The sequence below is a fragment of the Gavialis gangeticus genome, unplaced genomic scaffold (assembly GCF_001723915.1).
Source record: "Gavialis gangeticus isolate Ggan-Ray unplaced genomic scaffold, GavGan_comp1, whole genome shotgun sequence".
Taxonomy (NCBI): Eukaryota; Metazoa; Chordata; order Crocodylia; family Gavialidae; genus Gavialis; species Gavialis gangeticus.
In genome coordinates, this window is record NW_017729018.1 from 14,967,826 (window position 1) to 14,980,274 (window position 12,449).

General features: G+C 46.6%; 1 protein-coding gene across 1 annotated transcript in view; it reads right to left on the reverse strand.

Moving 5' to 3' along the window:
• Positions 1–12,444, reverse strand: part of NWD1 (NACHT and WD repeat domain containing 1) — a gene marked incomplete at its 5' end in the record, with an annotated part of 19,372 nt that extends 6,928 nt beyond the window's left edge. Inside the window, 15 exon segments of the mRNA XM_019513184.1 lie at positions 1,103–1,211; positions 1,937–2,490; positions 2,875–3,142; positions 3,848–4,002; positions 4,477–4,567; positions 5,405–5,677; positions 6,166–6,365; positions 7,932–8,054; positions 9,031–9,228; positions 9,762–9,926; positions 10,430–10,547; positions 10,810–10,969; positions 11,155–11,358; positions 11,814–12,246; positions 12,249–12,444. Of these exon segments, the coding sequence (XP_019368729.1) occupies positions 1,103–1,211; positions 1,937–2,490; positions 2,875–3,142; positions 3,848–4,002; positions 4,477–4,567; positions 5,405–5,677; positions 6,166–6,365; positions 7,932–8,054; positions 9,031–9,228; positions 9,762–9,926; positions 10,430–10,547; positions 10,810–10,969; positions 11,155–11,358; positions 11,814–12,246; positions 12,249–12,444 (3,247 nt within the window).
• Between the last annotated feature and the right edge of the window lie 5 nt (positions 12,445–12,449).

The window sequence follows — 12,449 nt, forward strand, 5'->3', positions numbered from 1 at the left end:
CTTATGCCAGATATGATGTTCTTGCACTTATGTGGGCCTAAGCTTTTAGGATGAGTCTAAATACAGATTTTTAAGGTACCTTACACATGGACCCTGACAAGCCCTCGAGCAGCTTCCCTGCTGTAGAAAGTACTACATCTATGGCAGAAACTACAGACACTAGCGTCACTGGCTAGTCCAGGGGTGGGCAAAATGTGGCCTGCCAGGCCATTCTATCCTGCCCGCAGGGCCCCTAAAAAATTTAGAAAATTAATATTTATCTGTCCCAGGCTGCCTGACATGTGGCCCTCAATGGCTTGCCAAAACTCAGTAAGTATCCCTCTGACTGAAATAACTGCCTGCCCCTGGGCTAGTCAATGTAATGAGGCTGTTCCCTAGAGTCCCTTTTTGACACTGGGGATGGTACTTCTCTTTGCAATGTCACAGAAGTCAGAGTGTACTGTTAGGCACTTGTGGGATGTTCTCATGGATTCAAGGGAGGCAGAGGTAGGGGTCAGTGCCCATCCCTATGTAGCTGCAACTTACAGAGACTTTACCTCTCTGTCAAAAATCTGTTTTTTGGCTGGGAGAGAGATCCCAAATTCCTTGTGCTAATGTGTAACCAAGTTAGTTTCTCATTTAAACTGAGTGTAAACTTTGTTTTCCTTTGTACCACATAAAGGAGCTTACATACCTGTTTAATAAAGCAGAGGTTTTCAAATTGTGAGGTGCTTCCCCCTGGGGGGACATGAAGGAACATTGGAGGTGGGGGTGCAGCACAGGGGGGCACGGAAAAGAAGTCTGCAAGGAGCTGGTGTCTCTGCAGCTGCATGGGGGGTGTGGGGGTGGGCAGGCTCTGCCAGGGGGTTGCTGCACCTCTGGGAGCCCAGTTCAGTGGGCACGCAGCCTAGAGCCACAGCAGGGCCAAGGCAGGAGGTGTAGGAGCTGAGCCGAGCAGAGCCACAGCAGCTGCTAGGACAAAGGATGCCTTGTGCCTGGCTGCACTGCCCCTCTGGGGTGAGGAGGACAGTACAAACAAAATTGGGGGCTCAGCTCAAAAAGTTGGAAAATGGTGCAGTAAGGTGTACCCTCTCATTTTAGCTGGTGATACAGATTTACTTACCATTTGAAACATCCCAAACTGCAATGGACTGATCCAGTAATCCAGTATACAGGTATTTATCATCTTTTGAGAAGCAAGCACATTCAATACCTTTCAAGAAGGATGAATGCTAAAAATGGATAATGGTTTGAATTAGACCCTAATGTACTGGTAAATGCACATGAAGATTAAGACGACCTAGATGGTTGAGAGTGGGCATACATTTTAACTTAACCAGTGTTTCCAGAGTGGTTCTAAGTGAGACTGAACATGCAACAAGCCTGCCATTTTGCTTTTAAACTTCTAAAGCTCTTCAAAAGTGTCCTGTAAAAGTTCAGAAGGCTACCAAAAGGAGCGAGTGCAAACTGTGCAGCCTATCATTGGGTAAAGGCTGAGGCCTGTCAGGAACAGGTGAAAAGCTGAAAAATAGCTCAGGCTCTTCCATCATTTCCCCTTTTATGGGACGTCACAGGGCTGAGCCTGTTAATCCTTTATGCTGCTTTTACTTGACCTCAGCTAAACAATGTACATAACCAAGAACAGGACGCAAACAAGCAACTAAGTGAATGTGGTGGATAAGTTCTAACCAAGCATCTCTGAAGATGTGAGTTTTGGGGCTAGAAAAAATTTAACAGCACTAGTTTATTGGTGGGCTCTCTAGAAAGCATACTCTTTAATGAGGTAGCTACACCTGGAAACAAGCGTGCAGTTCAGGCCTAAGATGCCAAAAGGAGGCACCTAGCTGCTAGTGTCTGGAAAGCCTGCTATTTGAAAACTGGACTAGTTATTTCTATACCGGCTCATTGGAATAAATGACTAATAATGTTGTGTTCCCAAGCTCTGCTGGTGCAGTACCTTATAATAGCATATCTCATGTTTCCACTGGCAGAGCTCCAAGTCCCACAGACACAGCAGAGAATCCTCAGAGCCACTCAGTGCCCACTGTTCTCCATGACTATTTTCTAAACAAGTGATTTTGCTTCTGTGGGCTTCCAAAGGAAATACTCGGGAACGTGGACAGTCATAAAGGAATAAGTCCCCACTGGACATGCCATAGAGGACCTGACCGTCTGTAAGGACAGCCACGCTGGAAATAACAGCAGGGAGCTGGGTATAAAAGGTGTAAATGGGCTTGTCAGTCACTGGGCATGGCTCTCCAGGGTTCACATCCAGCACAAGGACTAAGTTATCATATGCTACAACTAGTTGTGTTTCCTGCCTGTTGAGTGCTATGTGGTTGACTGGTTTTTGTGACTCCGGGGGTGGGATGCACACCACATCTTGCCTGGAATTCAGTGGAAAAACCAGGACTGTTCCAGATACCAGCCCAGTGAAAAGGAGTTCTCTCTGTTTGGCCACCTCCAGGCTTCTCACTTGGGTGGAGGTGTCCAGTGTGTCACACTCTGCACCTACAAGAGAAAAGATGATTGGTGAGGCCTTTCCTTTGCTAGTTCTGCATGGATAACTTCTCTTCTACAGAGCTGAGAGTGGATTTTTCATATAAATTCACAGTAAGGGCAGCTGAGAGAGACAAAATAAGAGATGAATATGTTGTCATAATGATACGGACAAAAATAAAGCCAAATAAGTATGATGAAACTGGACTTCTAATCTGCAGGCCCTTTCCACCTAACCCAGACTTTCAGGGGATTGGCTTTGCATCCCTGTTGGGAGACCAACAACCTTTTCTGGTTATCTTGAATCACTCATTTGCTTTCCTGCATAATCCTGCCTCTCCCTGCCACCATGCCCAGCACTAATTCTCTACAGAGATGCTTTAGATTGCAGTTCACCTTCTATGCTGTTCCAGATGATGACTTTATGGTTCTCTCCAGGCTGAGGGAAGTAAACATAGTTCCCATCTTGAGACACTGCACTGCAACCTAGGAAAGGTGCTAAAGTTTTGTGCTTATTATCATAAGAGAGGTCCCATGCTCTGACACATGGGGCATTGTGGGACGCAGATACCAGTGTGCAGCCATGCAGGGCTAAGAGTGTTGCTGGTGTTCCCAGGTTACCCAAGGTATCCTTCAGCAAACCCTGTTCTGATAAACTCCACACCTAGGAAGAATTAGGAAAGAAGAGCTATGCAATCAAGAGGATTAGGAGACACAATCAATAAGCAATTACCTTTCTTCTCACCATCCCTTTGCGGGAGATTGGTTGATTTGTGATCTTTATAGACTAGACCTCTGAGAAATAAAGCCCACGTTGCAGTACACAAGACCTGTCCTCATAAAACTGAAAACAAAGAAAAACTGAGTTTACAGAACACAGGATGAAGAGAAATGGGACAGCTTCCAAAAGCAGCACTGCATTAGCAACATTCACCAGCACAGTTTGATTTGTGTTCTGAATGATCCCGCAGACATCCCTGGGTATTAGCCCTTTTGGCAAGACATGGCACTACAGGTGGGGTATGTTCTATCAGGACTGCTTTAGCTTCCTCGGTTAGTGCATAGTACAGCTTAAATGTTTAAAGAAAAAATGTGTTATACTGGCTAGCAGATCACCTCAGCCTGGCATTCAATATATTTACAAAGTACTACTGTTTTTGGTTCAGTGCCAGAAATGGAGAAAAGAAGAGAAAAGACTAAAACCAGGAAAGAAGGGAGAAGAGATCTTCAAATAAGGCAATGACAGAAGTACTTTAACAACCTGATTTGGGGATGATTTTTGGCTGTGCAGAACTTGATTAGAATCTTACACATTTTGTGAGTTATGTCTGGAGAAGGCAGTTCAGGAAAGTCGCCCTCGTTCCCTCACCTGGATATATGCAGCCTGAGAGCCCGTAACAATGATGTTATTGTCAGAAGAGATAACAGCTGTATGCACCACACCTTCATGCTCCAAGTCTGTTGCTAGAAACCTGCAGAATCCACGTGAATCAGCCAGGAACACTCTCACGTATTCCCCAAAGCCTATAAGAGCGGACTGTAGTTACTGAATGTACTGGTTTGGGATACAAAGACTTGGACTACAAGACTTTTAAATACAAGTTCTCAGGGTATAGATCAAGCCAGACCCACTGAGCCAAGTGCTTGGCATCCCTAACATACTGCATTAGTCAGTCAGTGTGTGTTGCTGAAGTTGTTTTAATGAAAACAGTTCAGAAATCTAGGAGTTAAATTTACCCAGTCATAAATCCTATACAGTATTCATGACAGAGGGTGTAGGTACATTGGCCATGCGTGAGTTCTTTGCAAAAGGTACATTTCACCCATTCCTTTCTACTCCTTGAGCCTCTTAATTAGACTGTAATAATAAAGTAGGAAGACCTCCTCCATTTTGGCCCCTGTTTGAGCAACATCTGGTATGCGATGTGGAATAACTTGTGCTGTCATCTTTTATAAACTGGGTGATATTTTTCCTAAGTATCGGGGCTGGAGTTAAACCTGCAGCAAGGAGAGACTCATCTTCTGATGTCACCACAAAGCGAACGCCTTGAGGAAGCTTCTCCAGCAAGCTGGTTCTATCAGAAGAAATCTGTGCAAAAAGAAGCTATGATCAGAAAATTATATTAGGTTTGTTAAGCTTTAGGCGGAAGATAAATGTTGCCTGATTGTAACTGAAAGGAGTGGAGTTCAGTATGCCTGTTGATGCTGTATGCTTCCTAGATGTACACTAGCATAGACTAGTAATACTGTTCTAGTTTTAGAAAATAAGGTCTAGGGAGCCTGCTCTGCTCATCCTGAGGGGATGAAGAGCTCTGGAGACCTAGCCTATGTCCAGTTTAGCACAACTGGAAACGGTGCCTGGAACTGTGACTGGATTCATTTCACTTGCTGTCAGTGGACAGTTACAAGGAAGGTCTCACTGCAAGGTTTCCCCTCCTCTGCATGCCTTTCTCCTTTCCTAACAATATGCTGCTGTGTGGCAACTTCCATCCACAGAGCAGCTGAATGTGCTTTGTGAACAGATAACATTTCAGTGATACATACTCTTCTCCTATTACATGTGGAGGAACTGAGGCACCAAGAGGGAAAATGATTTGCTTAGCGTCACAGTGAGTTTGTGACAGTGCCAGACACAGCACCCTAGTTCACTGACACCTCATAATTGTGTTGCTGTTGACAGACAATAAGGAAAAGGCAGCACAACAGACAGAGGACCTTGTGACAGGTCATGTTAGATTGGCTGCCTTGGAAATTCTCGGAAGTCTCAGAACTGTGAAAATATATCAAGTAATTTACACAATGATAAAAGACCAAAGATATGGATAGCAGCACAGAGCAAAGTGACACTGAGAAGAGATAATCTAGGATCCACCCACAGATTTAAATCCTAAAACTTTATAGCACAGCTAAGCAGATAGCCACATACCATGGACAGGGACCCTCTGCTAAATCCTGCCACCATTTTTCCTTGCTTCTGGATCAAAGCACTGCAAGTTGGTGCTTCTTTCTGTAGCCATGATAGCTGGTGTTTAGACTGCATTGCTCCAGTGCTTCTGTCCCACAGGCACACTATTCCTCCTTCAGACACTATCAGAATTACCAGCCTTGGGACAAACACAGCAGTGCACAGCCACACATCTTGGACATCACCAGAAATCTGGAAAACAAGTTCTGCTGTTTCCAGATGCCAGCCACTAACCTAGTAAAAAAGGAGAAGGATTGACATATGGCCTAGTCCCACTATGTCCTTTTCAACATTTAACTGCGTGTTCACTCTAGAAGTTAGATACTGACTTTGCTTCTGCCTTTCACACTGAATATCTTGGAGCATCATACAAAAGATTTCTTGGAAGCACGTATACTTGGCTCTTACATCTATCAAGGCTCCAAGCAACCAATGTTCTTTTCTAGTTCCTTGGTAAATTGATTGCTGAAAATAAGATTTGCTGCACTAGTCAAAGGAAGGGAAGGGAAGCAAGTCCCATCATTTAAAAATGTTATTACCTATATGAGGTAGAGTACTAAGAAATATCCTACACAGAGCAAGGAGAGGAAGACCAGCTCGCCACTTTACTCCTTAACCTTCCTGATGTTATAACAAACTTCTTCAGTTTTCTACTCAGACCAATAGTAGGCTGTAATCCTCTCTGTGCACTTTACCTTATGGAATGGGTACGAGTTCTGTACCTTTTCACCTGATGCTGAATAAACGACCATGTTCCTTTCATCTACGCAAAGCTGACACAGATGCGGTGCGCTGAAGTGAGTGTCCGCGATTGAAAACTTTTCTCTGCCAGAAACTAAATTCCAGATACGTAAAGTGTGATCCATGGCAGCTGAGACAGCAGAAGTCCCTTTTCCAAACACTTTCACACACTTCACCTCAGCTACAACATAGCAGAGAAGAGTGTTAGCAAAACGGGGGCTGCTGATTTGTCAACAGTAGTTTACCACAGGGCTCTGTTCTGACACCCATCCTCTTCAATTGGTATACACACGATATTCCCCACACTTAATCAAGAAAACTTATTTATGCTGATGGTATTGCTATCCTCAAACAGGGCTCTGACCCTAGTATTATTGAAACCACGTGGTAAAGTTAGAAGACTATTTTAATGAATGACATTTGAAGCCCAACCCCGACAAAAGTTTTTTCCTTGTTTCACCTCATTGATGCACAGGTGAACGCGTATCTAAGAATTGGCTTTTGTGGAAAACTAGTCAGCTATGAACCCAACCCCAAATATTTAGGAGTCCACCTTGACTGTCATCTCACCTCTAGGTATCATCTACAAATAAATAGGAACAAACTTGCCACACGTAATAACATCATCTCAAAACTGGAAGGGGAAGCGATGCTGAAGTTTTTAGAATGTCAGTGCTGGCCTTTGTTTGTTCAGTGGCTGAGTATTGTTCCCCAGTCTGGGGCAGGAGCACCCATGCCAGCTTGATTGACTCTCAGCTGAATGAAACAATGCGATGCACAGCAGGTACTTGCAGATACACTCCTGTTCTGTGGCTGTTTGTCTTCTCTCGTACCCCTCCTCCTGATCTCCAACATAAACAGTGTACAAAAAGCTGCTTACATTCAATTCACTACCAATTTCTCAGGAATTTAATGACCCCCCTAGGCCAAGGCTTAAGTTGAGAAGGCCATTTTGGCACGTAGGAAGAGAGCTAAATGACAAAAACTTTAAAATCAAGGAAAAATGGATCCAGCAATGAAGCACAGTTGACATCACTAATACATTTCTTATCACGGACCCCACATCCAAGCCTCCTGGCAGAGCGGGACAGTGTTAAACAGGGTTCATACTGGACAAGTTAGATGCAACCGCTTACTACATATATGGAATTTTATTAAAGATCCCAAGTGCACGTGTGACAAAATCCAAACTATAGCACACATCAGAGAGGAATGTCCTATTGATCATTTAATGGTTGCGCTTAAGGCCTTCCACTGGATATCAAATGTAAAACAACAGGTTGTTTATAGCTTGTTTTGTCATGTGTTTGCTGTATTCTATTCCATACAAATAAACACTTCCCACAATTGGAAAAAATGCCTGGATTTACCATTAGCTGTGGTGTACTTGCTGATCTTATAGCATAGGAGCAATCCAATGCAGTTGGGGCCCTGGTAAGCCCATGAGAAAAATGTTCTAAGGAGAGTGAATTGCATGATAACATTAGAGAGGGTCAGTTTTAAGGCATTTAGAGGTTTTCAGTTGCTGCATCCTAGGATGATTTTTCATTTGGGGCAATTTCCTTGATCACTATTAGGGGAATTTGTGTTTTGTAGAGAAGAACTTGGCCCTAGAATGCAACTGACAGCACCTTAATCTTAGGAAAAAATGCTAATACAGAGGTGTGGGTATTGCTGTTGTACAGCTCTGCCTGAAGTGTAATGAAGCAGAAGTCCAGGAACCATTCCTATCTCTTGAAAGGCTTACCAGTGTGACCAGTCAGGGCTTGCATCACCTCAATATTCTCCATGTTGCACACAAGCATTGAACCGTCTTGGGACCCTGCTACCATTAGCTTGTGCTCAGAACTGAGCTCCAGTACTGTGATACCTGCAGTGAAACACAGATGAAAGAAGTGGCTGCAGGCCACAAGGAGACCCCTAGAAAACTGCTGCGGTGGAATTCTTCCCATCTGTGACAGCATCAGGTCCCTTGCCAAGGTCACTTGGGTAATGATACGGTGGAGCCAACCAGGCTAAATTAGATTCCTTCAGATGTATCTACACCAGTGTTCCCACTTTTATTGCATGGGAAAGAGACTTGGCCCTTCAGCAATTCCACATGAATCTGGTGCAAAGTTCATTATAAATGATATAATCAGCAAATAGACCTTTTTCTTTGTGAAGCCGGGAGTTTAGGAGCTATCTTGTCCCATTCTGTATACATGTTGGGACAGCCTGGCCAACTTTATGTCTAATCTACTGAAGCACTGCTACAGGTGGCTAATGCCAGGAAAGAAGGGAACCACATATTAATAAGTCTTGTGTTACATACATACAGATATTTTGCAAACTGGATGCTACTGCTGCACCTACTTCTGCCTATCAAACAGAGCACAGTATCCACTGTTTACAACACTTATGCCACCACTTCACACAGAGAAAGAGATAAAAAACCAGAAAACCAAATGTAGGCTTTCATTTCTTGGGCTAGCGTGAGCATTAGCAGTCATTTTCTTGTAGTCCTCTTCAGGCTTCCCTTCTGTTTGCTGAGATTTGTGATTATATGTGCTGTGCTGTGCTGTGCTGATGGATCAATGTCAGTGACAGATACAGTTACTTAAGTGTCTGAAACTGACCAGGAGACACCAAGAAATCACACATCATCTCCCAGGCAGCAAACAACAAGTGGCGCAGCTGGTAGGTGACAAGAGATGCACAGACCAGAAAGTGCTGACACCAGTGCTAACTAGTTTTTAGCGCCTGTATTTTTAGATTCATTAAGATGGTTTGTGCCTGTCAATTTCTGTGGCGATCTCAATTCTCTGAGTGAAGGTCCTCACTGTACCCCTACCTCAAACCCTTACCTTTGAGAAACCCAGTGAGAGTCTTCTGCAGGGGCCCACCAGGAGGCTGGAGGAATCCACACAGTGGGATGAGAACAGGATGTGGACAGACTTCAAACCAGTGTAAACACTGCTGGCACAACCTCCCAATGAGATCCGGATAAGACGAGATGAAAAAATTAAGCCTGCCCAGCACTTCTGTATATATAGTACTCACTTCTGCAAGGTGGAAAAACAAAAGGAGATTTCAAAGGCTCCCAGTTCGTGGCCATGGTACACCTGGGAGAGGCCACTAGCAACATCCTGTATGCACTGCAGTTCATACACTAAGAACATGTAACAAACGGAAGTGAATGTCTCAGAATTGTGTTTCCACCACAAGACACTTGGATACAGCAGTAAATCACATAGCATAAAAGCGCAGATAGAATTAACTGGCTGTTGGAGCATCTATCTGCATTTTGGGAGGAAATTGTGAATCCTTCTCATTAATTAGTCTTACTACTGCACAGAGCTGGAAAACCACTGGGAAGATTCCCTTGGACCTGTGGTGAAATCTGATGACTTTTCATGCCCGTGCAGTAGCTCTGCCAGACCCAAGCACTGTATGAGTCTTGTGCCAGCTGTCCGCATGGGGGAGACCATGAATTGAAATGACCCAGAAAGAAGTTTCTTCTAGGGAGGCAGAGGGACAACCCTTTCCTTGGAAAAGATCTGCCCACTTGCAAGTGTGACAAAAGTCAAGCTCTTACCTACAACGCCATCCATATCATCAATGGTTGGTTTCAGGAGGAGGAGTACATCTTGCACAAGACTTAATTCTGGGCAGTTAGTATGAGTAATGCACATGGCAAAGTCATCCACAATGCTCTCTATTCCAGCAGCAGTGATTTTACAGATGATCCAGTTCATATTCCCTGCAGGAAGGAGTGCTGACTATTAGAGAAAAGATCAGGCAAAAGAGGGAGCAAAGCTACTTGAGGGCTTGGGGAGTGGACAACTATAGGAGGTGGGTGGGCTGCACTTGGGAGGGATCAGGGGCCCAATGGGGTTGTGGGGAAGTGGAAAATCAAGGCCTGCTCCAGGGAAGCTGAGGACTGTCACTCGCATGGTTCCTTTTTGGGTCTCTCTCAGAGTGTGTGTGTTTTTTTTCCCCTCTGCTACTTTTAAAAATTTGCTTCTAAGCCTTGGGAGGAGTTGGAAACAGGTTTGATTCTTTCAGTGACAGCGGAAAGCATAATGGGGGACTGGGAGAATTAACTCTCTCCCTTTCACGTATGTCCTTCCTAGTTTCCCTGTTGATGCTATTGGCAGCTTCCAGCGCTTTCCATGCAGAAGTGCTGCGATTCTGTGCTTCCCTTGTGTGCAACTGCAGGTGTGAAAATGTTCCCTGTTGAGCATTGCACCCCCTAGCCCTTACCCAGTATGTCCCGCTTTAGCTCCTCAATTCGCCCAGCACCGAGTAAGTGAAAAGGGAATTCACTCAGTTTCCTCTGATTTGCAATAGTATCAGAGAACCAGAGCAGCTGAGGTGCTACCTGGGAAAGAAAGGAGGAGATTACTGGGGAGAACACGGGGGAGAGAGTCTGTAGATTGATTTTTCTAATGACACTAGTATCGCAGTATCTGGGTGCCGTCTAATGATGCAATGGCCAGCCCTTCAGGCGACAGCCTGTGGGAGATGGTAGCTATCGGAATATTGCCGAGCAAGCAGGTGACCTGAAACAAGATTGTTGTCAGAGGTAGGATTATCAGTGATGGAGCTCAGGGTTACAGAGAAGGCTTGCTGACACGCCTCACCTTCCTGTCAGCATTGAGAGTTGTGCCACAGAGTGGCAAAAGAAAGGGTTTTTTCATCCCCCAGCTCCAAGTCCCCCTGAAGAAATCTGCCAGGAGCAAATGCCGTTTGGTTTGGTTTTGCGCGGACAGGTAACGATTCTGCACAACCTCAGCAAACTGCCTGAAGAGGGAAAGAAACAGGGAAGGCACTGAAATGAGACGCCAGGGCACAGCATTCTTATGAGTCGGTGCTGATGAGGATGAAGAGCAGAGCGGGGACAAAGAGCCTAAGATGGGCTCTCTGCACAGCTCAGACTTGGGACATCCCAGACACAGGACTTTGTGCCTCAGCACATCCCCGCGTACCTGTGAGCAAGGCCAAGAAGGGTGAAGCCATCTGCTTGCATCTCCACTAAGCAGTCTTGAACATCATGGCAAAGTTGTGCCCACAGCAGAGGGGGCAAACGCAAGATGGATTTACTTGGAGGAGAGGAGTGCTGGTAAATCTCAGACAGAACCTCATCATCAAGGGATAAGACATCCTTCAGCTCTGCCTCTGCCAGCCCGTTCCTGCAGGATGGGTGTAGGAAGAGGGGGAGGTTATTCTCTTCCTCCCTGCTGCACGCAGTGGCACTAAGTGGGAGTGAGAGGGTCCCATCTCACACACACTCTGGCTTGCAGTCCAGTGCTACCCCTAAACAAGCATCTATGGGAACCTCATCTAGCTGCTGGTCACAGGCACATACAGCCTGGGTGTGAAACACCCACAACCAGGGCACCCACTGGCTCTGAGATTGACAAGGACTGGATGAGCATGGGAGATTAATGATCTGACACACAGCCCCTGGGACACTGTCCCCCGTGGGGCCAGGACTGACACAGGCTGGTGGGCGAGAGAAGAGTTTGTATTAAAGGTTTCTGCAGGCTGGAAGAAGTGCTGAGCTGCTGCATTATCTGCAGATGAACTTAGACAGATTTCCCCCAAGACTGCAAGACGCTTCCAGAGGGCCAGCAGTGGTACTCACTGGGAGAAGGCAATATAGCCAAGAGCGTGCGACACCAGGACCGAGCCATGGAGCTTTTCCAGTGTGTCACACAGCTGGTGCAGGGCGTCCTGGACCCTGTGACTGATCACCAGTGCTGAGGGCGGGGTGTAGGAGGCCCAGCTCCAGACCTGCTGGAAAGCCAGCTGAAACAGCAAGGGGTCCCCGCGGGCTGGGAGGCTGTGCTGGAGAACAGCCCGCTGAGCTGGGCTCAGCTTCCGTCCGGCTGATGCCAGCAGCCCCTCCAGCATCTCCCTGCCTTCCTCGCTGGACAACGGCCCCATCTCAAAGTACGCCTCGGCCTCGGGCACAGCCTCGCGCAGGGTCTGCAGGAGGCCGTGCTCCGCTGCGGAGACGGAGAGCACGACGTGCACGTTTGGGGGGCAGGCCTTGGGCAGCCAGTGGAGGCGGCGGGCACCGGGAGCAGCTGGTCCACGGAGTCGAGGAGCAGCACCAGCGCCTGCGAGCCGCGGCGGGAGACGGCGAGGAGCAGGCGGCCGAAGAAGCGGAGCGCGCCGGCGTAGGCGCGGGTGAGCCGCGCGGGCGGCGGCGGCAGGCCGAGGGCCAGGCTTACCTGGAGGCACAGGCCGGGCAGCAGCCCGCGCACCGAGCAGCGGA